The 26,722-nt window shown below is 45.9% G+C and overlaps 1 protein-coding gene and 1 pseudogene across 1 annotated transcript; one reads left to right on the forward strand and one right to left on the reverse strand.

Moving 5' to 3' along the window:
* Positions 1-1,304: 1,304 nt before the first annotated feature.
* Rdh11 (retinol dehydrogenase 11) lies at positions 1,305-26,082 on the reverse strand. The gene is made up of 7 exons (XM_004649275.2): positions 25,970-26,082; positions 20,653-20,771; positions 20,187-20,342; positions 18,067-18,171; positions 16,918-17,127; positions 7,357-7,546; positions 1,305-3,417 (listed from the first exon to the last, which is right to left on the reverse strand). Exons 1-7 carry the CDS (start codon positions 26,029-26,031, stop codon positions 3,315-3,317), a joined length of 945 nt encoding a protein of 314 aa, XP_004649332.1. The 5' UTR covers positions 26,032-26,082; the 3' UTR covers positions 1,305-3,314.
* Positions 10,061-10,182, forward strand: LOC123462585 (annotated as a pseudogene).
* Positions 26,083-26,722: the final 640 nt, after the last annotated feature.

The following is a 26,722-nucleotide window of genomic DNA, read 5'->3' on the forward strand; positions in this document are numbered from 1 at the left end:
TTCGCTGTCAGCCCTGGAGACATAGGCGAACTAGGATCCCACCTGTGCTCAGTTGGTAGCCCACTCAGGCTGGGGAGATCAAGTGATCAGAGAAGTGGACCCCCCCCCCATATGCCCACAGCCTCCAGCGACTGGATCGGCCTTCTGCAGTAGGCTACCTCGCACATTTGTTCTCTACAGGTTTGGCAAGCATAGGTATTGTGTAGTGATGTAGGCATATATTGTAAACAAAATAGATTTACTGTCTGTCCTTTGGTAAGTTGAGGACTGGGGTGGAAGGCAAATCCGACTTCATCAAGTCTAATATCAACAATTATGAAGGCCTTGATTGCCCTCTATGAGTATAAATTCCTATGTATAGCTATTACAAGGTTTGCCTAAGGAGCACGTTCTTAAATGTTTGCTGGAGACTCCAGTATTTAAACTGCCCACACACAATGGAAGGTATACGTGGGTCTGAGGAGTACAACTCTTGCCTAGCATGAGCAAGGCCCTCCGTTCCTACAGGGAGGTGTGTGTTCTTGGGGAATGTTTGGTGATTTGTATCTTTTTGCTTTTACTAGCTAGAGTTCATTAGCCATTGATTCAACAAATAAATGTGTTGAGTGTATTATGCACTGAGCATAGATAACTGAGGTCAGCAGTAATGTGGTGTTAACAGTCCCACAGCATTGTATCACAGAAATAAAGAGCAGATACATAAAGGACAGCCTGGGAAAGAAGTATGGAAAAAGTCATGTCTAAATAGTGTCATAAAAGTAGGATATAGCAGCTGGGCAGATGGCTCAGTGGCTAAAGGTGCTTGCTTGCATAGCCTCCTGGCCAAGGTTCAATTCCCAAGTCACCCACATAAGCCAGTTGCATAAAGTGGCACAAAGGCTGGAGAGATGGCTTAGCAGTTAAGGCGTTTGCCTGCAAACCCAAAGGACCCAGGTTCCATCCCCCAGTACCCACAAAGCCAGATGCACAAGGTGCATGTACCTGGAGTTCATCTGCAGCAGATGAAGGCCCTGACACACCCATATTCTCTCCCTCCCTCTCTCTCTCTGCCTCTATCCCTCTTAAATAAATAAATAATTTTCAAGAATTGGGTGTTCCTTCACAGCACCAGAAAGCCCTGACATGTCCATAGACACACACACACAAAAAAAAAAAAAAACTTTTAAAGAATGAAATGCATCAGTGGTCAACTTATCACAACCTAAATTACTGACTTAGGAATTGAGGTTATAGTGTAATGATCCTAGAACAAATTCATTGATTCAACAAATCAGAATGAGAAATAATTGCATAACTATAAGTGATTTAACTACAATTAAGCTTTTGTTTAATTCTGTAGTAATCTGGTACTAAAACATGATAATCACAAAGAAGTTTTATTTACATTGACAGTTCAGTATAAATTAAGTAAAATATTAATTCAGTTATTCACTACATTATCAAAAGTTTTCCAATTGCCCCATAAAACGGTAATTTCTAAATATATAATTTAATGGTCAAAACAAGCCCAGCAAGATTACTAATTGACAAATATAAAGAGGTGAGGACTATGATCCTATAACTCTTACCTAGCAAAGCTGAAAATGCAATTAGTCCAAAAAAATCATAGACTCTCTTCCCATAACATATCCCAAACAAGTGATGAGAACATTAGCAATTCCTCAGACTTCCTTTGCCTACATTACTTTTAATAAAGGCTCTCCAAGTAAAACACAACTTACGAATTTTTTTTGACATTTGTCTTTTGTGGTGTAGAGGATCAAATCTAGGGCCTTACGTATACCAGGAACACATTCTACCCCTGAGCTGCACCTCCAGCCCTCAAGTTGGCATCTCTTGAGATATTATAAGGAAATGACCTGAAAGACTGATTTCAGGTCTGTTCTTATATTTTCTAAATAAAAAGTTTAAAATGTTGTTTGCTTTCAAGGTAGTCTCACCGTAGACCAGGATGACCTGGAATTCACTGTTGTTTTTTGAGTCAGGGTCACCTTCACTCTGTAGCCCCAGACTCATGATGATCCTCCTAGTTCTGCCTCTGGCAGGCTGGGGTCGTAGGTAGGAGCCACAGCAGCCAGTTTCATGTTAATGTTTTTTAACCCTTGTGCTTTGGGCTTTTTTCTGCCACATGGATTGGTGGTTAAAATAGTACCTCATCAGCCTTGCTAACCAGAGTTCTCGCCCTCAGTTCTTCCCTAGCTATACAATTCCTGCCTTTCAGTTGTGTTTTTAGATCCTGAACCAAGCCCTTCATATCATGCATTATGTCCCAGAATCCTCTTTTAAAACAAACTTACTCCCTGTTATGCATGTGCTTTGTGGTGATTGGTTAGCATCACATACAGAATCTACTTCCTTTGGCAACTGTATTTATTTCTGTCAGTGACTCCACACTGGTTTGCTCCACTTCTGGTCCTTTATCTGCACTAGGGTCTGATTTGTGGCCGCAGTGAATTTGGTGAAAATACTTCCTACTGCATAAGTAAATAGGAAAGACACATAAAGACAGGCCCAGTGACAATGAGCAGGCCTTTCCTGTCCTCTTGGAGTCTTCTAAGAGGAACTAAGGCACAGAAAGGAGGCCTCTGTGGGTTCAGAATCAGTCAATGAAGCCATGTGGCCTCGCTTCTCATAATGCTCCTTTCCTGACCTCCTGACTGCAACGAGGAACAGTAGGAAAATGAGTTTAGGTTTGTTTTTATTCTACCCTTCCCAAAATTCTACAAACTTCTTAGAAAGGTGTAGACATGGGACGGTGTCTCAACAGCAGTAGCTTCCAATTGTCCAAGACAAGGCTAGGCCAAAATCCAGATTCTGTGATGTTTGCCTAAAAGGATCCAGAAGCTGGGGTCGTGAAGCCCTGCTCTTGAGACTCTTGGCATTCTGCTGGGGTTCCACTGGGGCCAATGGTCCCCTTCAGGTGAAGATAGGCTGGGGGAAGTACGCCGTGACAAGAAGAGGACAGAAACTAGACCACGTTCCCATACACAAACCCTGTCAGAGTGTCAAGTCTCCCAGGTTGAATTTGGTTTCCAGAGGAACATAGGAGCTGTGCAGGTCATATAGGAGCCATCTTAGACAATGACACTGCCAGAAGTGTTGGCAGGAGCAGGCACAAAGTATGTCTGGAGAGACACAAGTTTAGAGGAACTGGGCAGTGTGCTGGACTTTAACTGGATGGACACCAAGCAGGCAAGACTGGAAGACTCTTCGCTATATGCTCAAAGTTTTGACCACTTCAGAGGAGAATTATTTGGTAGGGTGTACTGTATCGCATACTGCAGTCTTCTTTTGGGTCCATATACCACCACTTATCAATCCATTGGGAGGCCCAGTAGGTCACAGCTGACGTCCCATAGCCGCCTTGCTACAGTCTCATTACGACCTTGGGCAGAGACCCATGCCACATGGCAGTCACTGGAAGAGAAAGAGAAGCATGGGGCAGAGGGGTAAAATGGGATTTGTTCTCTCTGTGGGATAAGGAGTATGATACAAAGACAACCAGGAATCATGTGTCCTCCAAACCCTGGGTTTAATCTCTAGCACCGCAATATACACCTCCCAAATTAAAAGCTTTCCTCCCAAAAAACAAGGTCTCACGTAGCCCAAGCTAGCCTTAAGCCCGCCATATATAGCTGGGGCTGATCCTCCCAAACGGAGGGCTGAAGGCCTGCACCCTCACAACCGGGTGCACAGTGCTGGGGATCAATCCCATGACTTGATCAGGCTGTGCAAGCACCTTTTCAAGTGAGCCCCATCCTCGGCCCTCAAAGCTTTTATACTTCAAAGGACACCACTTAAAAAGTGAAAAAATGGGGCTGGAGAGATGGGTTAGCGGTTAAGCACTTGCCTGAAAAGCCAAAGGACCTTGGCTTGACTCCCCAGGACCCACGTAAGCCAGATGTAAAAAGGTGGCACATACACCTGCAGTTTGTTTGCAGTGGCTGGAAGCCCTGGTGCAACCATGCTCACTCATTCACTCTCTCTCTCTCAAATAAATAAATAAAAATAGAGTATTTTTTTAAGTGAAAAAAATGGGCTGGAGAGAAATCTCAGTGGTCAAGGCACTTGTCTGCTAAGCCTAGCAGCACTGTTTCAATTCCTAGGTACCCATATAAAGTCAGATGCACAAAGTGACACACACATCTGGAGTCTGAATGTTCATAGCAGTATTATTCAAATAGACAAAAAGTAGAAATTCAAATGTACATCAACTGATGAATGCAAAAACAAACAAACAAAAATATTCCTATGGTGGCTTGAATCAGATGGCCCCCATACATTCAGTGGGTTTTCAAAAATATATATATTATTTAGGAGAGATGGGGAGGGGGGGTGGGGAAAGGAACAGAAAGAAAGAAAGAAAGAAAGAAAGAAAGAAAGAAAGAAAGAAAGAAAGAAAGAAAGAAAGAAAGAAAGAAAGAGAGGGAAAGGAAAGGAAAGGAAAGAGGGAGGATGGATGGAAGGATGGAAGGAAGGAAGGAAGGAAGGAAGGAAGGAAGGAAGGAAGGATGGACGGAAGGAAGAAAAGAAAGAGGAGGGGAGGGGAGAGGAAGGGAGGTGAATGGAGAAGGGGAGGGGAAGGGGGAAGGGAAGGAAGAAGGAAGGAAGGAGGGAAGGAAGGAAGGAAGGAAGGAAGGAAGGAAGGAAGGAAGGAAGGAAGGAAGGAATGCACTCCACAGCCTCCTGCCACTACAAAACAAATGCTAGGACACCTTCACCACTTTGGGCGTCTGGGGAATCGAACCCTGGTGGGGAGGCTTTGCAACGAAGCACCTCTAACCACTGAGCTCTCTCTAGCAACCCCTTTTGAACTCATGTCTTTTGAACGCTTGGTCCCCAGCAGATGGTAATTTGGGCGGGGGGAGCCTTGTTGGAGGAGGTGTGCTGTTTGGGACCCTCTTTGAGGTGTTAGAGCCAGCTTCCCCTTGCCCAGGCTCGACTCACTCTGGCTGCCGCTGTCTCCACCTGCCGTGGCAGACTGTGATGCCCAGCCTTTGCTCTGCCATTGTTCCCCGGCCACCCTGAAGTTCTCATCGGCACAAAGCCTTTCCTCCCATCAGCTGCTTTGGTCAGGTGATCTGTCCCAGCAAGGGGCAAGTAACTGCAATCCTCAGGCCAGTAGTTCTCCATTTTCTCCTCTCTTCTCAATGGCAAGTTTTCCTGGGAAACTCCCTTCAGCCTGAAGGGAAAGGCTCCCACTTCTAGCAACCTTCTGTCTTATCATACTTTAAGAGATAACCCTTAAGAGGCATATTTATCACCTCAGACTTGTACTTTGCAAGCAAGTGCTTTTAACTGTTGAGCCATCTCCCCAGCACCCCAATAAAATTTCTCACTTTGTTTTATTTCTTAAATCCTTTAATTTTAATTTTCTTATTTAATTTGGGGGGCATATGTGTGGAGGTCAGGACAACTTTTGGTTTGGTCTTCACCTTCGGTGGTGGTTTGATTCAGGTGTCCCCCATAAACTTAGCTGTTCTGAATGCTTGGTTCCCAGCTGATGGAGATTTAGGAATTAACACCTCCTGGAGGGAGTGTATTGTTAGGGGTGGGCTTATGGGTGCTATAGCCAGTTTCCCCTTGCCAGTGTTTGGCACACTGTCCTGTCCCTGTTGTCCACTTTCTGTGGGCCAGGGAGTGATGTCCACCCTCTGCTAATGCCATCATTTCCCCCTGCCATCATGGAGCTTCCCCTCGAGCCTGTAAGTCAAAATAAACCTCTTTCCCCACAAGCTGCTCTTGGTCAGGTGATTTCTACCATCAATGCAAACCCAACTGCAACAGTGAAGTGGTACCGAGGAGTGGGATTGCTGCTGGACACCTGACTGTTTGGCTTTGGCCTTTGGGGGGTGATTTTCAAGAGGAATGTGGAAGGATTTGAAACCTTGGCCTAAGAGATGCCTTGCAGTGCTGTAAGTACAGCTTGATGGACTATTCTGGTCAGAGTTGAAAAACCTGAATGCCTGGACTAGCAATTTGTGTGGGAAGCTTGCTGCTATGCCCGTGTCCTGAGAAGTTGTGCAGGGTTGCTTTGCGTAGAAATGAACTGGTGTGAGCAGAGGGGTATGGCACAGAAAGAAAAAAAAAATCTTTGGGTGATTTGCTGCCCCTTCAGCTGCAATTGAGAAATTACAACCTTTGAGATTGGGCCAGCTGACCTGCGCTGGGGCAACAGGAAGAATGTCGACTCTTTTGAAGGGCCTGAGTGCTCAAGGAATGTCCTGTTCTTCAAAGTCTGTTTAATATATTCCGCCATGGATTAACAAATTGGCACCCTACCTGGTATTGTGGAGTATAAGAAGTGCAGGGAAGAGAGGGTCATTGAGTTTGCAATGTGGTCTTCTGTTCTGAGAGAGAGAGAGAGGGTGAATGGGTGTGCCAGGGTCTCTAGCCACTGCAAAGGAACTCCAGATGCATGCGCCCCCTTGTGCAACTGGCTTTTACATGGGGTCTGGAGAGCTGAACTCAGGTCAAGAGTTATGCAGCATGTCTCTTATCCTCTCAGCCTTCTCTTTCTTTTTCTTTTTTCATTTTTGTTCGAGGTAGAGTCTCAGTCTAGCCCAGGCTGACGAGGAACTTGCTCTATAGTTCCAGGCTGGCCTCAAACTCACATCTATCCTACCTGTCTCCTGAGTGCTGGGATTAATGGCATGCACCACCATGCCCAGCCAGCCCCTATTTCTTAAATCTTTTTATATTTATATATTTTGAAAGCTGTTTAAGATATCTGGAATTTTCTTTGCTATTCCTAAGTGATAGAAATAATGCTGTTATTGGTTTTGGTAAAGCCCACTGTTCCCTTGCAGAGTTCCTGTACTTTCTCTTTAAATAAACCTTGTGCTTTGATATCTGTGTGTACTTTTTAAATTAGTTGGCATTCATTTGCAGTGGCCGGAGGCTCTGGTGTACCCTCTTTGCTTGCAAATAAATGAATAAAAATATTAACAATAAATTAGAAACCTAGAGTTAAAAGACAAAAGCTATATTAGATGGACAAAAAGAGAATATGACAGGCTGGAGAGATGGCTTAGTGGTTAAGTGCTTGCCTGTGAAGCCTAAGGACCCCGGTTCTAGGCTCGATTCCCCAGGACCCATGTTAGCCAGATGTACAAGGGGGCGCATGCATCTGGAGTTCATTTGCAGTGGCTGAAGGCCTTGGCGTACCCATTCTCTCTCTCTCTCTCTCTCTCTCTCTCTCTCTCTCTCTCTGCCTCTTTCTCTCTCTTTCTCTGTCGCTCTCAAATAAATAAATAAAAATACAAAAAAAACAAGAGAGAATATGACATACCAGACAATCTAAGTTACTTCCCTTGAGCAAGAAAATCTCATTTTCAAAAACAGATACATTCCTACCTGAAATGTTTGCCACTTAGTGCCTCAAGACCTTCTGTTAAGGCGCAGTGCAGGCTGGTCTGGGCTCCCTGCTGAGGAGTCTTGATGAAGGGGGAGAAAAGCCACCACATCCATCTCATTGCAGCTGAATGCCGAACCAGTTCAGACTGGACTGTGCCGGGGTGGACGGAATACGTCGTTACTCCAGAGCCTGGTGCGGGAAGGTACCGTGTAGGGAAGAAAGACAGGACTTGATGTTACCAAAGCGCAAAGGACGGGAGAACACACGCGCCCGACCCCCACAGGCGAGCTCTCTGCTCTTGGTGACGCACAACTACTGCTCACAGTCACTTTCCTGTCCATCTCAGCTTCTGGTTCCAGGCAGCAGAACCTACCCTCGGCCCCTGGGCAGCTCTTGCCCATGTGAACAGACCCACCCGTCTCCTCCTGCTCCTAACCCTCTGGCTGCTTTGACACATTTCTGCATGTTTTCAGTCATCATTGTCTTTCTCTTTCTCTTTGTCTGTGGTTTTTCAAGGTAGGGTCTCGCTCTGTAAGACCCCCAAAATGGGGACCCCACACTCTGCCCTGATATGGCGACACCCCAAATCACTCACGAGAAGCGGTCTTGATGCAAACTGCAAGAGGATTTTATTTCAAGCGCGCTGGGGCCCACAGTCGTACACCGCACAGGGGTAGAGGACTGCAGAGCCCCGAATGCAGGAACAGGACAGTTTTTATAGGGTTTCTAACAAAGCCTGTGCATTAGACCAATCATTTTTTAACATGAGGAGCCCGCGGGGTGCGAGTCAGTCAGTTTGTGCCACTCCATAGTTTGTAAGCCAATTAGTTTAAATTGCTCAAGCCCCTCGTGGACCAGTCAGTCTCCTATGACCTCGGTGGTCAGCATTTGCGAGGGTCCTTGGGTGGGGGTAGCAAAGTGTGGTCTAAGGCGGGCTACTAAGGCTTATGGTGTGGGCTACTAAGGCTTACGGTGCGGGCTACTAAGGCTTATGGTGTGGGCTATTAAGGCTTATGGTGCAGGCTATTTACAGAAACCAAATAAGCGGTTTACTTCATTACTCATTTCCCATCCTTGAGGGCTATCTCATGCCCTTTTTACCTAGTTTTATATTAGGAGTGGGCTCTGATATAATGAGAAGAGGGATTCTTTACTTACTTCCAACAGAGAGTAAAGCCTGGAATTTGATGTATGCAGGGGCCCGCTTAAGCTCCCTTTGGAGCATGATAGTATTTCTGGGCTTCTGGATTCTTGGGCCTTTCAGCTCTAGCTCAGGCTGATCTGGAATTCATTATACAGTCTCAGGCTAGCCTTGAACTCATGGTGATCCTTCTACCTGTACCTCCCGAGTGGGCCTAGTCAGCATTTTTTTTCTTTACTTTTTTTTTTTTTTTTTAAGTTTTTCGATGTAGGGTCTCTCTCTAGCCCAGGCTGAGCTGGAATTCACTATGTAGTCACAGCGTGGCCTCAAACTCATGGGGATTCTCCTACCTCTGCCTCCCAAATGCTGGAATTATAGGCGTGCACTACCATGCCTGGCTGTATCATTTTCTATCCAAATTTTAAATCTTGGTACTCTCATGGCTCATTTAAGCTGCCTCTCTATAATTTTATGATACTCACATCTGTAAATCTGCAGCCCATGCTGCTCCTTTGAGTTCTAGACTGACCATATCAAGAAGCCAACATGAGACGTGAAGAGCATGGACTTTGAGGCTAGACTCTTCAGTGTCTGCTTTCCTGGTTATCTGTGTAACCCTGGATAAGCTCCTGTTGCCATGTCTTCATCTCTACCATGGACATAATCATAATGCCTTTGCCTCACAGGGTGCTTCTGTGGATTAGATAGTTTGGGGCTTATAAGTGCTGAATGATACTCTTGCACATGCTATTTTGGATCTCCAGTCCTTTACTGGCAACTGATGGTTTGTATTGCTGTCAATTTAGCAGGAACTAGAACTACCTGTGAGGGATTATGTGGTTTAGTCTCTGCATGTCTGTGAGGGATTACCTTGACTAGCCTAATTACGGTGGGAAGACCCCCCTTAACTGTGAATAGCACTATTCCATGGGCTGAGGTCCTGGACGGATGAAAAGGACAGAGCTGACTGGGCAGCAGCAGCCATCACTCTGTTTCCTCCCTGTGAACTGAATGTGACTTAGTTACCTCAAGTTCCTGTAGCTGTGTCCTCCCCGCCACAGTGGACTATGACCTGGAACTGACAGCTGAAATAAACCTTTTCCCGAAGCTAATTTTTGTTTGTTTGATTTTTGAGGTAGATCTCGCTCTAGCCCAGGCTGACCTGGAATTCACTATGTAGTCTCAGGGTGGCCTCAAACTCATGGGGATTTTCCTACCTCTGCCTCCCCATTCCTGGGATTAAAGGCATGTATCACCACGCCCAGCCCCAAAGCTGATTTTTGTCAGGTATTTTGTCTCAGAAACAAGGTAACTAATACAGAAACCCTGAGGCAAAAAAAAAAAAAAAAAAAGCCTCACATTTCTTATTTTAAAAAGATAGTATGAGCTGGGCATGGTGGAGCACGCCTTTAATCCCAGCACTGGGGAGGCAGAAGTAGGAGGATCGGTGTGAGTTGGAGGCCACCCAGAGACTACATAGTGAATTCCAGGTCAGCCTGAGCTAGAGCGAGACCCTACCTCAAAAAAAAAACAAAAAAAAACAAAAAAAAAACAGAATTTTCCTGAAGCCAATTAAGCTAACTGGGTTCCTATCCTCATGGGGGCCCAGTGTGTAATAGCTGCAGACAGTAGTGTAGTAACCTGTTGCTTATATAGGTGGCCCTAAGGGACCTGGGAGAGAGTTTCTGGTGGATCCCTGTGTTTCTGATCTCATGCTATTCCCAATCTAGGCTACAGACCGGTATTCGAGGTGCTTTAGGAAAGCACCAGGGCACAGTGGCCAGGTTCATCTTGGTCAGGTTATCATGTCCACTGGCACCACGCTACAGAATAAAGAGCATGTGATGGAGACCTTCAGAGCCAAGTTCAAGTTTCCTGGCCGCCAGAAGATCCACATGTCAAAGTGGGGCTTCACCAAGTTCAATGCAGATGAGTTTGAAGATACGGTAGCTGAGAAGCAGCTCATCCCCAATGGCTGTGGGGTCTCTCAGATAGACCCCAATTGTGGTCCCCTGGACAAGCAGTGGGCTCTGCACTTGTGGGGGCTCCCACTGCTCATACCTTAGCAACCACGCTCACCTAAAAATACCTTACCAATAAATACCTCACTCAATAAATCTCACAATACAAAAAAAAAAAAAAAGGCTAGAAAGATGGCCTAGCAGTTAAGGTGCTTGCCTACAAAGCCTAAGAACCCAGGTTCGATTCTCCAATACCCACATAAGCCAGATACACAAGGTGGTGCATGCATCTGAAGTTTGTTTGCAGTGGCTAGAGGCTCTGGTGTGCCCGTTCTCTCTATGTATATGTCTCTTTCTCTCTCTCCTAAATAAATAAATAAATAAAAATTTTTTTAAAAAGAGGGTTGGAGAGATGGCTTAGTGGTTAAGGTACTTGCCTATGAAGCCTAAGTTCAACTCTCCAGCCCCACGTAGGCCAGATGCGCAAAGTGACGCTAGCATGCAAGGTTGCACATGCGCAAAAGCAGGCTCACGCATCTGGAGTTCAACTGCAGTGGCTAGAGGCCCCAGTGCACCAATTCTTCCTTTTTTTTCTCTCTCTCTCTCACATAAAAAAGGAAAAGAAAAAAAGACCACCATGCATGGTGGTGCACACTTTAATCCCAGCACTCAGGAGGCAGCAGAACTGCCATGAGTTCAAGGCCACCCTAAGACTACATAGTGAATTCCAGGTCAGGTCAGCCTAGGCTAGAGCAAAACCCTAGCTTGAAAAGCAAAAAAAAAAAAAAAACCAAACCAAAAAACCCAGAATTTTCAGTTTTCTGATTTCACAGCTATGAACAAAATACTGTGTGTCTATATTATTTCCATATGCTCACTCCAAATCCTAGACGATCCACAGTAACATAGACTCTGAAGTCCTAAACCAACCTCTCCTATTAACCTGATTTAGAGTGTTCCCGACATGCACCACCTGGCACTCAGGAGAAGGTCCACACCGTACATGTCCATCACCGAGCTCTGTGGTTTTCACATTTAAAATTCCCTCAGGAGTGTCTGTTACCTCCCTCTCCATCACAGCCCAAGCTGCCCTCATGTCTCACCTCAACAACTGGAGCTGCCTGTTGTAACTACTTCTGTTTATTTCTAAAAGGCTTTCATTTTCAAATTGTCTGCATTCTTAGAAGGCACACTCATATCCTTCCTGGGGCCTCTACCTACCTTTCAGTCTATGCTCAATGCTCTATGCTAACAGCCATCAGAACTCCCATTTTTCCCAAGCCAAGCCCACACCTTCATAATTTATCTTCCTTTTGCCTGTAATGTTCACCCCACTGGCACCTGTAATCTATTTAATTTCTTTTTTGTTATTGTGATTTTTGTCTGTTTTTGTTGTTCTGGTTGAGACAGGGTCTCACTTTGTAGCAGAGCCTGGCCTGAAACTATGTACCCATGTTGGCCTCAAACTCATGGCAATTCTCCTGCCTCAGCCTCCAAAGTGTGACGATAAATGGGCACAAACCATTATACCCAGCGAAGGTATTTAATTTCTAATCATCTTTCCTCAGTCTTCCTGAACCTTTAGACTGAATAAGGTTCCCCCAAAATCCATTAGATAAGTGCTTGTGCTTCTCCTTTATAACATTGTCACAATTATAATTAAAGAGAAACAACGAGCCAGGCGTGGTGGCACACGCTTTCAATCCTATCACTCGGGAGGCAGCGGTAGGAGGATTGTCATGAGTTCGAGGCCACCCTGAGACTACATAGTGAATTCCAGGTCAGCCTGGGCTACAGCAAGACCCTACCTCAAAAAACAAAAACAACAAAAAGGAAACAGTGTAGATGTTGTTAAGGAAGTGGGGCAGTAAACTGAGGCACATTTCTACTACAAAATATGATGTGGCCAACAAAATGAACGGGGATAACTCTGTATGTACTACATGGAAAGATCATCAAGATTAATTTTGGGTTGAAGGGATGGCATAGCAGTTACAGCACTTGCCTGCAAAACCAAAGGACCCAGGTTCAATTTCCCAGGACCCACATAAGCCAGATGCACAAGGTATTTGCTTGCAGCAGGTGGAGGCCCTAGCACACCCATCCACAGTGCACATACTGAGGTTAGAGACAACTTCTAGGTATCTGTGCTCTACCTTCTTTTTTTTTCTTTTGACAGAGAGAGAAAATTGGCATGCCAGGGCCTCGGCTACTGCAATTGAACTCCAGATGCTTGCGCCACCTAGTGGGCATGTGCGACCTTGCACTTGCCTCACTTTTGTGCATCTGGCTAACCTGGGATCTGGAGAGTCAAAAGTGAGTCCTTAGGCTTTGCAGGCAAGCGCCTTAACCACTAAGCCATCTATCCAGCCCCGTCTACCTTCTTTAAGACAGGGTGTCTTCTAGAAAGTGGAGAAACATCCCTTTTTCCTGGATTGGAAGAATCAATATCGTGAAAATGGCAATCTTACCTAAAGCAATCTACACATTTAATGCAATCCCTATCAAAATTCCAAAGGCTTTCTTCATGGAAATAGAAAAAACAATCCAAAAATTCATTTGGAATCACAAAAAACCTCGAATATCTAAAATAATACTGAGCAACAAAAAAGAGGCTGGTGGTATCACCATACCTGATTTTAACCTATACTACAGAGCCATAGTAACAAAAACAGCATGGTACTGGCACAAAAACAGACATGTAGATCAGTGGAACAGAATAGAGGACCCAGATGTAAGCCCAAGTAGCTATAGCCACCTGATATTCGATAAAAATGCCAAAAATACTCATTGGAGAAGAGACAGCCTCTTCAGCAAATGGTGTTTTGAAAACTGGATATATATCTGCAGAAAGATGAAAATAGATTTGTCTCTCTTGCCATGCACAAGAATTAAGTCCAAATGGATTAAAGACCTTAACATCACACCAGAAACTCTGAAACTGCTAGAGGAAAAAGTAGGGGAAACCCTTCAACATATTGGTCTTGGCAAAGACTTTCCGAATACAACCCCAATTGCTCAGGCAATAAAACCACAGATTAACCACTGGGACCTCATGAAATTACAAAGATTTTGCACCTCAAAGGACACAGTGAAAAAAGCAAAGAGGCAACCTACAGAATGGGAAAAAATCTTCGCCAGCTATATATCTGATAGAGGATTAATATCTAGGATATACAAAGAACTCAAAAAGTTAAATAATAAGGAATCAAACAAGCCAATCAAAAAATGGGCTATGGAGCTAAATAGAGAGTTCTCAAAGGAAGAAATACGAATGGCATATAAGCATCTAAAAAAATGTTCTACGTCACTAGTCATCAGGGAAATGCAGATTAAAACTACATTGAGATTCCATCTCACTCCTGTCAGATTGGCCACCATCATGAAAACAAATGATCATAAATGTTGGCGGGGATGTGGAAAAACAGGAACCCTTCTACACTGCTGGTGGGAATGCAATCTGGTCCAGCCATTGTGGAAAACAGTGTGGAGGTTCCTAAAACAGCTAGAGATTGATCTACCATATGACCCAGCTATAGCACTCCTAGGCATATATCCGAAGGACTCATCTCATTTCCTTAGAAGTACATGCTCAACCATGTTTATTGCTGCTCAATTTATAATAGCTGGGAAATGGAACCAGCCTAGATGTCCCTCAACAGATGAGTGGATAATGAAGATGTGGCACATTTATACAATGGAGTTCTACTCAGCGGTAAAGAAAAATGAAGTTAAGAAATTTGCAGAAAAATGGATGGACCTGGAAAGTATTATACTAAGTGAGGTAACCCAGGCCCAGAAAGCCAAGCACCACATGTTCTCTCTCATATGTGGATCCTAGCTACAGATGACTGGGCTTCTGCGTGAGAATGCAAATACTTAGTAGCAGAGGCCAGTAAGTTAAAAAGGAGACATAATGGGTAGAGAAAGGAAAGGGAGGAGGATACTTAATAGGTTGATATTGTATATATGTAATTACAATGATTGTAATGGGGAAGTAATATGATGGAGAATGGAATTTCAAATGGGAAAGTGTGGGGTTGGGGAGGGAGGGAATTACCATGGGATATATTTTATAATCATGGAAAATGTTAATAAAAATTAAAAAAAAAAGACAGGGTGTCTTGCTGCTGCAAATGAACCACTAGACTACAAGTATGCATCAGACTAGCTGGCCTGTGAGCTTTGAAGTCTCCTGACTCTGACTCCCATGGTTAAAGGCACATTGGGATCACAGATGCATGAGCCACGTTGCATTCAGCTCTACATGGGTGCTGGGGAATTGAGCCTGGGCCAGCAGTCTTTGCAAGGAAACACCTTTAACCACAGAGCCATCTTCCCAATCCCATTACCAAGATCTTTAAGAATTATAGTTCCTTGCGTATGATATATACACATGCAAATGCCTAAGAAAGGGACTGAGAAGAGGCAAAATCAGCTGCTACCAGTGGTCACTTGAAGACAGAAAAGCATGAGAGGTAATGAATGGAAGGAGCTTTCTACCTTTAATTCTATATGCTTCTAAACTATTTGAACTCTTGTTTTTTTAATTTTTTTTGTTCATTTTTTATTTATTTATTTGAGAGCGACAGACACAAGGAGAAAGACAGATAGAGGGAAAGAGATAGAATGGGCACGCCAGGGCTTCCAGCCACTGCAAACGAACTCCAGACGCGTGCGCCCCCTTGTGCATCTGGCTAACGTGGGACCTGGGGAACCGAGCCTTGAACCGGGGTCTTTAGGCTTCACAGGCAAGCGCTTAACCACTAAGCCATCTCTCCAGCCCTATTTGAACTCTTTATAGTGAACATTAGTCATGTATAACTAGACTGATTTTACATGTGGCAGTTGTACAACACTTGTTAATGTCTCTGCCCATGAGCTCTAAACCTAATCAAGGAAGAGGCCGTTCCTATCTTGTCCCTCATCCCACAGTCCCTGAGCAGGGCATGAGAGACATGTCTGTGGAATGCAACACAGCTCCTCTCCACTCACTGCTCACCACTGTCAGGGCTGCCTCACTGGTGTGCCCTCTGCTTTTACCTCATTCTCACATTGGACCTCTCTCTACCTCCTGGCCACCCGAGCTCCCGGACTAGCCCTTGACGGAGCTCACCATCTGTTCTCACCCTTCCTGGGCTGATAAAGGCTGTCACACCCTGCACACAGACTGGGCATGTGGCCTGAGCTGACCACCGTCCTCCCTTTCATCTTGTCTATGTGGTGTGACAATCCTGTCCCCACAGTGGGGCTTGTGCAGCTGGTTCCTTGAGCCTGAATTGTGCCTGCCTCAACTCCTAAGCTCTACCTATCCTGGATTTCCTTTGTATTAGAAATCCACAGTAAACCATGCTAAGGCCCTCTGTGTGCTTGTGACTGGAGATCCCTCCTCTCAGAAATGCTTTTCTTCTTCTTTAACCCTTTGTTATTAAGGAGATGCCCTAGGTCCACCCAGTACATGTTCCAGCCCAGGCTTACTCTAGTGCTACTTTGGTTCACTGCCTTTATTCAACACAGGTATGAATGAGAAACCCTGCCTGGTACCTGGTTTGTGAGGACTGAATGAAATATGACAATAACCTGTGAAGCAGTCCTCATTTTACACAGTAGAAACTAAGTCTTCAAAAGTTTAGTAATTTAACAACAACAACAAAAAAAATAAAACATTGCTGAACCTGAAAGTCAGCACCAGGGTGAAGGAGACAAACCCTGAGGACACTCAACACTTACCAAGGCAGAGATCCAGAGGCTCCTAAGAGCTCATTACTGAAGTAGACTTAAAACTCATGCACCACAGCTCAGGGAATTTTGCAGAAGAGTGGGTAGAAAGATTGTGAGAGCCACAGGTAGAGACATCATGCCCAGAGGCATTTCCTCCCCCCAAAATAACTGACTTCTGCTCCCACAATGCATAAACCACAACCCCATGGGGAATACCTGCAACCCCACTGAGGAGCCTCCTCAACAGAATGGGGGCAGGGATGAGGGAAAAGAGATACCAACACATGATGTACCCTCACAAAACATGTGGTTAATAATAGCCAGGCATGGTGGTGCACACCTTTAATCCCAGCACTTGGGAGACAGAGGTAGGAGGATCACCATGAATTCGAGGCCACCCTGAGAGTACATAGCGAATTCCAGGTCAACCTGGGCTATAGCAAGACCCTACCTCAAAAAACCAAAATAATAATAATAATAAACATTTTTTTTAAAAAAAAGAGGTTAGTAACTTGTTTCACGTCACACAGCTAGTAAGCGGTCAAGCCAAGCTTTCAGCTCCAAAGTCAGAATTTCCGTGTCTCTAACCAGCCACCTGCAATATTCAGTATCAGTGCCTTACTATGACCATACCTGATTATACTCATAGCATGTCCTGTCCAGGTGGCAGGCTCTGGAAAACAGTACCTATTCTGTGCCTTTTTGGTATCTTCTACTGACTCATGTCATCCACTCACCTTTCAGCCTCCTGGCCAGTTCCTGGGTGAAGAGAATGTTGGCTAACTTGCTGTGACAATAGGCCAGACCTGCACTGTAGAATGTCTCACCATGCAGGTCATGGAAGTGGATTCTTCCCAGATGGTGTGCCAAGGAAGACACGTTGACTACCCTTGCTGGGGCTGAGTCCTTCAGTTTCTCTAGCAGCAGATGAGTTAGTAGGAAGTGACCTGTCAAGAAAAACTGGGATGAACACAATTCAGTGTCAATGCAGGGATAAGAGGGGAAGCAGGGGCTGAAGAGATGGCTTAGTGGTTAAGGCACTTGCCTGCAAAGCCAAAGGATCCTGGTTCAATTCTCCAGGACCCATGTAAGCCAGATGCACAAGGGGGCGCATGCATCTGGAGTTCGTTTGCAGTGGCTGGAGGCCATGGCACGCCCATTCTCTCTCTTTCTCCAATAAATAAAATAAAATAATTTTTTTTTTAAATGGGGGGAAGCAGGACTCAGCTATGGAAGATAGGGAACTCAGAAATGAAGCTTTCCACTTCAACTTTTCATCATCAATTACAGCAGTTCAGTGAAACTTGAAGGAAATATAAATAGCCAAAAGGCCTGAGACACCGATCTGCAGGGTGACTATGGGTCTGGAATATGAATGTGAATCCTGTCTCATGTCAATGGCGGTTATCATCAGTCTGTAAGAGCAGGTGGCCTGCCAGGTGCAATGGCACACACCTGGGACCCTGGCACTCAGAAAGCTGAGGCAAGAAGATGATGGGTGGGAGGCCAGTCTGGGCTACAGAGCAAGATCCTGACTCAAAAAAAAAGAACAAGGCTGGAGAGATGGCTTAGCAGGTTAAGGCACTTGCCTGCAAAAGCAAAGGACCCAGGTTGAACTGCCCAGGACCCACATAAGCCAGATACACAAGGTGGCACACGCATCTGGAGTTTGTTTACAGTGGCTGAAGGCCCTGATGCACCCATTCTATCTGCCTCTTTCTCTTTCTCCCTCCCTCCCTTTCTCTCTCTCAAAGAAAACATAAAACATGTGGTCGATTATGACCTTGAGCTCCCATGATGGCACAAAGAAGGTTCAATCTGACTTTTAAGTTTTCCAAGGCAACTTTAGGTTCCCTTTAGCGCTGCAGCAAGGCCAGACTTCTTACCCAAATGGTTGACTCCAATGTGCATCTCAAAGCCATCTGCTGTCTTAGAGTAGGGGCACATCATCACTCCGGCATTGTTGATGAGGATGTGCAGGTGCCGTTCCTCTGGAGGGAAGACAAAGCAGTGTGTGGGGGGTGGCTGGCCAGCCACAGCTTGTGCAGCCCAGAGACCTCACTCAGCACCCAGGCCTAGGCTCCAAGGAAGGTAAGTGAAAGCGGGGACACAAGACTTCAAATCGTCTCTGCCTTTACCCTTCAGTTGTTTTTTGTTGGTGGTGGTGTTTGGTTGTTTTTTTTTTTGTTTTGTTTTGTTTTTTGAGGTAGGGTCTCACTCTAGCTCAGGCTGACTTGGAATTCATTATGTAGTCTCAGGGTGATCTCGAACTCATGGCGATCCTCCTACCTCTGCCTCCCAAGTGCTGGGATTAAAGGCGTGCGCCACCACGCCCGGCTCCCTTCAGTTTTGTGTGTGTGTGTGTGTATTTATTTATTTATGTAATTCATTTGAGAGAGTGAGAGAGAAAGAGCCAGGAGGAGAGAGAAAATGGGCATGCCAGGGCCTCCAGCCACTGCAAATGAACTCCAGACACGTGTGCTACCTTGTGCATCTGCGTCCTTGTGTATGTAGGTCCTGGGGAATTGAACCGAGGTCCTTTGGCCTTGCAGGCAAACACCTTAACTGCCAAGCCATCTCTTCCAACCCATTTTTTTGTTTTGTTTTGTTTAGTTTTTTGAGGTAGAGTCTCACTCTAGCCCAGGCTGACCTGTAATTCACTATGTAGTCTCAGAGTGGCCTCGATCGAACTCACAGCGATCCTCCTACCTCTGCCTCTTGACAGCTGGGATTAAAGGTGTGTGCCACCACACCTGACTTTTTTTTTTTTTTTTTTTTATTGTAGGGCTTCAGTTGAATCTCACATACTTTCACTAGGCAAAATGCTGTTTCACAATATTGAATGATATTTTCCAGGCTTTCCAGTTCAGGAGCTACACAATGCTTCAAGAAGTGCTCCATTTGCCAATTCTAACAGAAAGACTTTCCAAGCTGAATGGAAAGATTCCAAAGCCAGAGGGAAAGGATGTACTATAAGCACCCTTCTCTGGGCTTTGAGTCCCAAAGAAGCCTACCAACTCTCTTATAGTTCACTTCCTTATATGGTTTGTAATCTATGATTGTAAGCTCACAGCAGTAGAAACTGTTTTCCTAGGAAGGACTATAACCCTGGAGACCAGGGAGTATCTATCCAGTACTCTTAGATTTGCCTTTAAGTGAGATTCCATGGGCTTTTATGATTTCTTGCCCAAGAATCCTGGAGCAAACGTAAACAGAAGGAAAGGAGGAAAGGAAAGGATAGGACAGGACAGGAAAGGAAAGGAGAGAAGGGAGGAAAGAGAGGGTGGGAGGGAGAAAGGGAAGAAAGGATCTCTGCTATTTGGTGGTGTAACTACATGGTTTCTAATTTCTTTTTTTGGTTTTTCGAGGTAGGGTCTCACTCTAGCCCAGCCTGACCTGGAATTCACTATAGAGTCTCAGGGTGGCCTTGAACTCACAATGATCCTCCTACCTCTGCCACCCAAGTGCTGGGATTAAAGGTGTGCGCCACCATACCCAGCTGGGTTCTAATTTCTTACAGATCACCCTTTATTTATCCAGTGCCTAAAGAGATGATAAGCTTCTCTGTCATACCCCTGAGCTGGTGGCCAGGAATCTTAAATTTTTTCCCCTCTACCATGGAGCAAGCAGATGGTCTTCTGTGAATCTCAACCTTACCTACAGCTCCAGCTCTAGGTCCCGAGGCCTCTGCCAATTCCTGCATGGGTGCTTAGACACCACACCCCACCAACACCATATCTCAGAACTCTCATGGCAGTTTTGGTTATAACCTGTTGCTCACTGCTATGGCTTTTTAGATTCCCTCTTTGTTTCCCCTCCTGGAGATGTTCCTTTGATATAAATCATGTCCCAAGAATCATGACTCAGCTATGTATTGAACATGGAAAGTTTTGGCTTACATTTTAGCTGTTGTTTCTATGTACTGGAGGAAGTGGGATCTTTCCCCTGTAGCTACATCTGCCATGTGGATCGTGAGACCAGCAACACAGTCTCTGGTTCTACTTACCTGCTAAGAAGTCCTTGGCAAAGGCTCGGATAGACTTAGTATCAGCCAGGTCCAGTTTCCGCACCAACACCTGCTGGTTCCCTGTGGTGGCTTGGATCTCCTTGGCCACCACTTCCCCCTTTGGCACATCCCGGCAAGCTAAATACACTCGAGCTCCTGTCAGTCAACAGAGGCAAGAGAAAACAATCAGCTTGGTTTTGGAGTGAGCATTAAACACTGAATGCCCAAATGACCCTGAGGGTCATTTTCTCCTAAAGGTTTACAGAACAGGAATTTTCACTCCCATGTCACAAACCAGGAGGAAAAAAAGAGAGATAGACACTTTTAAGTGCCCGTTATATGACAAGCTTCTTCGGAGCAAATCTATGAGGGGCTTGGAGTATTCTTGCACTCCAGGTCTGGGAGGAAATAGTTTTAATGACCATCATGGGAGGGAGGAAGGGAGAAGATGATCAGGTGCACTTGCCTCTTTGAGCCAACTCTTTGGCTGTCTCTTTCCCAATGCCTGTGTTAGCTCCAGTGACTATAGCTACCTTTCCCGGAAGCTGGACGGTAGATGTGCACACCCCACTGGATAGCATTTTCCTACAGACAGAGGAGAGAACATCATTTCTTCATATCCCACTCCCGATGAGGGCTCTCTGTAACTTCCTATGTCTTCAGTTCCCAAAGTTGAGGTTTACTTACTTTTTTTTTTTTGGGGGGGGGTTTCGAGGTAGGTTCTCACTCTGGCTCAGGCTGACCTGGAATTCACTATGGAGTCTCAGGGTAGCCTTGAACTCACGGCGGTCCTCCTACCTCTGCCTCCCAAGTGCTGGAATTAAAGGCGTGCACCACCACGCCCGGCACTCTTTTTGGTTTGTTGTTGTTTTTTTTTAATTTAATTTGTTAGTTTTCTTTTCAGCAAATACAGGCAGTTTGGTACCATTGTTTAGGCTCATCTATGATCTACCCCCTCCCATTAGACCCTCCTTGTTGATGTAAATGGGTCGTGCATTGTGGAGTTAGCCCACAGTTATGGGTAAGATAAATGTCTCTGCATATCATGACCCAACATGTGACTCTGACATTCTTTCCGCCCCCTCTTCCGCAAGATTTCCCTGAGCCATGTTGGGTTCATTTTTGGTCTGCTTCAGTGCTGAGGTGTTGGGGGCCTCTGAGGCTCTGGCTCTCTGATTTGGTAGGAGTTGATTTTTCTCTGTGTTGGTCTCCGTCCCCTTTGTGCTGGTATCCGGTTCACAGGAAAACATCACCCTTGCTTGTTTTGCCAATTGTCCTTAGTTTCAGTCGGGCCCCTTTTGAGGTATGGTGGGGCAGCTCTCTCCTTAGGATCTGCATCTATCTCTCTTTCCCCGGTATCTGCAGCGCAGCTAGGCGGTTGCCATCTTGGCCGGAAGTCCCCCCTCTTTTTGTTTTTTTGAGGTAGGTTCTCACTCTAGCCCAGGCTGACTTGGAATTCACTATGGAGTCTCAGGGTGGCCTCAAACTCATGGCAATCCTCCTACCTCTGCCTCCCCAATGCTGGGATTAAAGGTGTGTGCCACCACGCCCAGCTCAGGTTTACTTTCTTTTTGTAAAAAAATATTTTCTTTGATTGCTTATTTATTTATGCATGTGTATAAGAGAATGGTCACACCAGGGCCTCTCGCCACTGCAAATGAACTCCCACACATGGCGCCACCATGTGCATCTGCCTTACATAGGTTCTGGAGAATTGAACCTGGGTCCTTAGGCTTCACAGGCAAGAGCCTTCACCACTAAGCCATCTCTCCAGCCTGAGGTTTACTCTCATTTCTTCCACTGCTGTCCTTTTGTAAGTTTAAGGAATATTAGAGGAAAGAAGGAAGGCAGTTTTCTACCCTTAAGGTATGGAGGCACACAACTGTAATCTCATCTCTCAGGAGGCTGAAGCAGGAGGATCAAGAGTTTGAGGCTAGCCTGGGCTATATACCAACTGTCTCAGAAGACAAAACTGGGGGCTAGAGAGAGGGCTTAGCAGTTAAGGCACTTACCTACAAGGCCGAAGGACCTAGGTTCAATTTCCCAGTACCAATGTAAGCCAGATGCACAAGGTGGTACATGCATCTGGAGCTGGTTTGCAGTGGCTAGAGGCCCTGATGCACCCATTCTCTGGCCCCCCGTATCAAATAATAAATAAACAAAATATTATAAAAGAAAACCAGGGCTGGGAAGATGGCTTTTTCTAGCACTGCTGTACAAGCATGAGGACCTGAGTTCAGATCCCCAGCAGCCACCTAGGTGACAGGCATGGTGGTTACATGCCTGAACCCCACTACTGGGAAGGCAGAGATAGAATTCCCAGGGCTGACTGACTGGCTTGTCTAGCTGAATTGGAGAGCTCTGGGATCAGAGAGACCCTATCTCAAAATAAGGCAGAGACTGACAGAGGAAGATCCCTGGTATCAGCCTCTGGCTTCCACACACACAAACATGCAAACACACATGTGCTTATAGATATGCAAAAAGTTTTTTGCAGCCGGGCATAGTGGCGCACACCTTTAATCCCAGCACTCAGGAGGCAGAGATAGGAGGATCGCTGTGAGTCTGAGGCCAGCCTGAAAATTACATGGCAAATTCCAGGTCAGCTCATGGTAAAGCAAGACCCTACCTTGAAAAAAACAAAACAAAAAAAGATTTTTTGTTTTTGCTCAATGACAAAACTGATGGTATTTAAAAGGCAAAGGTTAGACCTGTACCCTGCACATAAAAGCTTGATGCATATTTGATTAGCCAGGCACTGACTTCAGACTGAGCTCTCTGTGAGGCACTCTTGACTTAGGAAAACTAAAGACTCTGCCAAGGAGAGAAACGAACTGATCTCTGCATGTCCATCTGCCCACAACTAACATTTAATGGTCTTGAGAATGGCTAATTCAATTCAAAGAGTTGCAATTATGACAGCTTGTGATCTAGGACAAAACCACCTCAGCCCCCCCCCCCAAATAAGCGCATTAAAACAGTTAGAAATAAAACTGGGATTGAGGAGGTAGCTCAGCGGTAAAGCATTGCAAAGCCCTGGGTTTGATCACCACACACACACACACACACACATGCAGACACGCAAGCAGAGAGAGAGAGAGAGAAAGAGAGAGAGGGAGGGAGGGAGAGGGAGAGGGAGAGGGGAGAGAGCGCCAGAACGGAGTTAAGCAAACAGAGGAGTACAGATGCAAGTCTTGCTCCATGTAATCCATCCCTGCTCCTAAATATGCTACATGCGATACTGCCTTTCCAAATGAACAAAGCACATTATTTTGTGTGTGCATGTTTGTGTCTGTGCACATGCACGTGGAAACCAGAGGACAATCTTAGGTAGCATTCCTCAAGCCCTGTCCATCTTTTGTGAGACAAGGTCTCTCACAGGCTTGAAGCTCAACAACTGGGTTAGACTGGCAGTCTCTGCCTCCCTGGTACATGCCACCATTCCCAGCTTGCTTTAAACATGGGTTCTGAGGAGCTCATGCTTCCATGGCAAGCACTTTAACCCCTGCGCTATCTCCCCAACCCAGATTGTTTTGTTTTTCTCTATAATCTTGGAACTAAAAGTATCTGTTGACTAAGAGGTGAATTTTTTAAAAATTATCTTATTTGCTTATTTTTAAACATTTTATTTCTTTATTTGAGAGAGAATAGGCACCCCAGGGCCTCTAGCCTCTGCAAACAAACTCCAGATGCATGTGCCACATTGTGCATATGTCTTACGTGGGTACTAGGGAATCAACCCTGGGTCCTTAGGTTTTGTGGGCAAGTGCCTTAACCTGCTAACCTATCTCTCCAGCCCCTTTATTTTATATTTTATTTTTAATATTTTTAATTTTTAGAGAGATAGAATGGACGTGCCAAGGCCTCTTGCCACTACAAACAAACTCCAGATGCATGTGCCATTTTGTTCATCTGGCTTTACATGGGTATTGGAGAACTGGACTCCAGCCGACAGGCTTTGCAAGCAAGCTCCTTTAACTGCTGAGCCATCTCCCTAGCCCTTGTTTTACTTTTTTAGTTGGCATACAGAGATTTAGGATCATTCAGTCTGGCTTTTTTTGGTTGTTGTTTTAGGTTTTGTTTTATTGGGCTTTAATATTTTTATTTTTATTTATTTGAGAGAGAGGGAAAGAAAAGAAGTCAGAGAGAAGGAAAGAGAGAAAGAGAGGGAGAGAATGAACATGCCAGGACCTCCAGCCACTGCAAGCAATAAACATATGTGCTACCTTGTACATCTGGCTAACATGGGTCCTGGGAAATTGAACCTGGGTCCTTTGGTTTTGCAGGCAAATGCCTTAACTGCTAAGGCATCTCTTCAGCCCTCATTCTGCCATTTTTCAAACACAAGATGTTTTAGTTGATTCTTGCCCCCCTCTCCTATCCTCCCCCCCCCTTCTGTTTACATATGACAGAACTTTCACCCTTCCCTCACTCCTCTTCCAGGTCATCTCTTTATCTTGTTTTTCTGTAATCATTCTACATTTATAGGTTTTACCCACATTTGCCTCCCCCACCCCCCCGATCTATATACAGCCCCTGGGCTCTGCTTCCCACAGTCCTTCAATTTGAGTTCCAGAAAGTGACACATTCTGGGGACCAGTTCTTGGCTCTTTCCTCTTAATCATCAGGAATGTAAGTCCAAGTGTGGCTGGGCTCCCACAAGCTGTCTGAATAGAGACAAAGTCCTCAGAGTAAATAAAATCGTTCTCAGAAAAATCTCGTGATTTTGTGGTTCCGGTTTCAACTTTTCGTTGAGACTCTATGTGGATAAGAAAATCTTGTGGTGGAAAGAGAGAAAGATCCGTTTTCATATAAGTTGCCATGTGTACCTAAAAGTGGGGGCTGCGAGTATTACAGAGAGAAGAAAAACTACAAATGCAAGAGGGTCAGCAGGGAGGGAAAGGAAGCCGCCAACGAAGGAGGGGAGGCCAACCTTGACGGACCAAGAGGAAAAAAAAAATAATCAAAAAACCAATTACAGTGGGACCTGGCACAGCTTCAGGTTCGATGGGAACTCTGACCATGCCTTGTCTGTTCAGTCACTGGCCCATCGTCACTCCTGGTGACTCACTCGGAGCCAATCAGAAGGCTGACCGTTGTGCTGATTTCCCGGGTCAGCCTTGGGCTGGTCAGACCACCGGGTCTCCCCTGCATGCTCCCGGCCCTCCCTTCCCCAGGTCCCTGCAGGTCCAACTCAGCACGCACACACACCCACACATACACGCCCCGCTGCGAAGGCGGGAGAAAGCTCACAATCACCTTTCCTTTTCACATCCGCATGGAGGAGAGGAGGGACTCCAACAGCAATCGGGGAAGCATGCAATGGAGCTACTGATGTCCCATCAGGTTCAGGGAGCCAAAAATGCAATCGCATTTCAAAGGATGGAAGCTAGACAGAGGCTGGTTCAAGGCGCAGGAATTACGGTGAAATCGTGTTGAGGGGCACATTCTCCCCTGCCCCCCCCCAAAAAAAAAGCATTTGAGGTAGCCCAGAGGCAGGAGGTACCAGACCAGAGAGTCCAGGAGAAGCAAGCAGGATGCTTGGGACCGTAGCCCTGTCCCAACTGCCCGAGGTCTGGCATCTTGCCGTCCCCGTATCCAGGGCACCTGGATCTCGCATGTAAATTTACTGACTGTCAAGGTCTCGGCCATCTTGGGGACCCCCATCCCCTTGGGGAAAGTTTTCCTATGCCTTCTTTTGAAGAGAAGGAAGAGCTCCGGGGAGGATTCACGCCCCTCCCGAAAAAGGCTTCTCGAGAGAAGCCCGACGCATTTGCACAGACCTGATCCGGGGCGCGGCCACCAACAGCACGACGGGGAGAACGAGGAGCAGGAGGCCAACCATCTCTTCGGCAGGGCGGCAGCGCGGCCGAGCCGACGCCCGCGAGCCGCCGGCCCTCTGCGGCCGCTTTCTCCGAGACACGCCCTGGTTCGCTCGCAACCGCCCCGGAGCAAAGCCCTCTGGGAAATGTAGTTCAAAGGCCCGGCGGTGCCCACTAAAGATGCTGCTTGCAGATAGCGTGACATGCGCGACACGGTTTCCACCGTCTAGGGCCCAGGGTCTGGGGCTGGGGATGGAGCGGGGGGGGGGGGGGGGGGGGCTCGTTCTGCCAGCTCGACCGCAGCCTTGTGGCTGCCAGTGGTTCCTGTGACAGCCCCCTAGCCCCCTTTCTCTAAAGAAGCCCGATCCTTGCTTCAGTTTTCCCCAATCATGATTAGGAAGCTAGCTCACTTCCGCTAGAGAACTGGCTTATGGCCTCTGGAAGTGTTCTAAGGCCTGTTAACCAGGGGAGAAGCCATTGGTCTTGACAGGTGTTGGGGGCGGGGAGGGCGTCCCTTCTCAGAGATGCCCTTTATCCAACGGAAGGGAAGCAACCATGGATCCTTGAAGACATTCCCTGAAGAATCACTGGATTGTCTCTGTTTTGAATTGCAATGTTAACCATCATAATTTTCCCAGTGTCTGATTATTTGATTAAAAAAAGGAGGTGGCGGGGAGGTAATATGATGGAGAATGGAATTTCAAAGGGGAAAGT

This window comes from Jaculus jaculus, chromosome 7 (assembly GCF_020740685.1).
Source record: "Jaculus jaculus isolate mJacJac1 chromosome 7, mJacJac1.mat.Y.cur, whole genome shotgun sequence".
Classification (NCBI taxonomy): Eukaryota; Metazoa; Chordata; class Mammalia; order Rodentia; family Dipodidae; genus Jaculus; species Jaculus jaculus.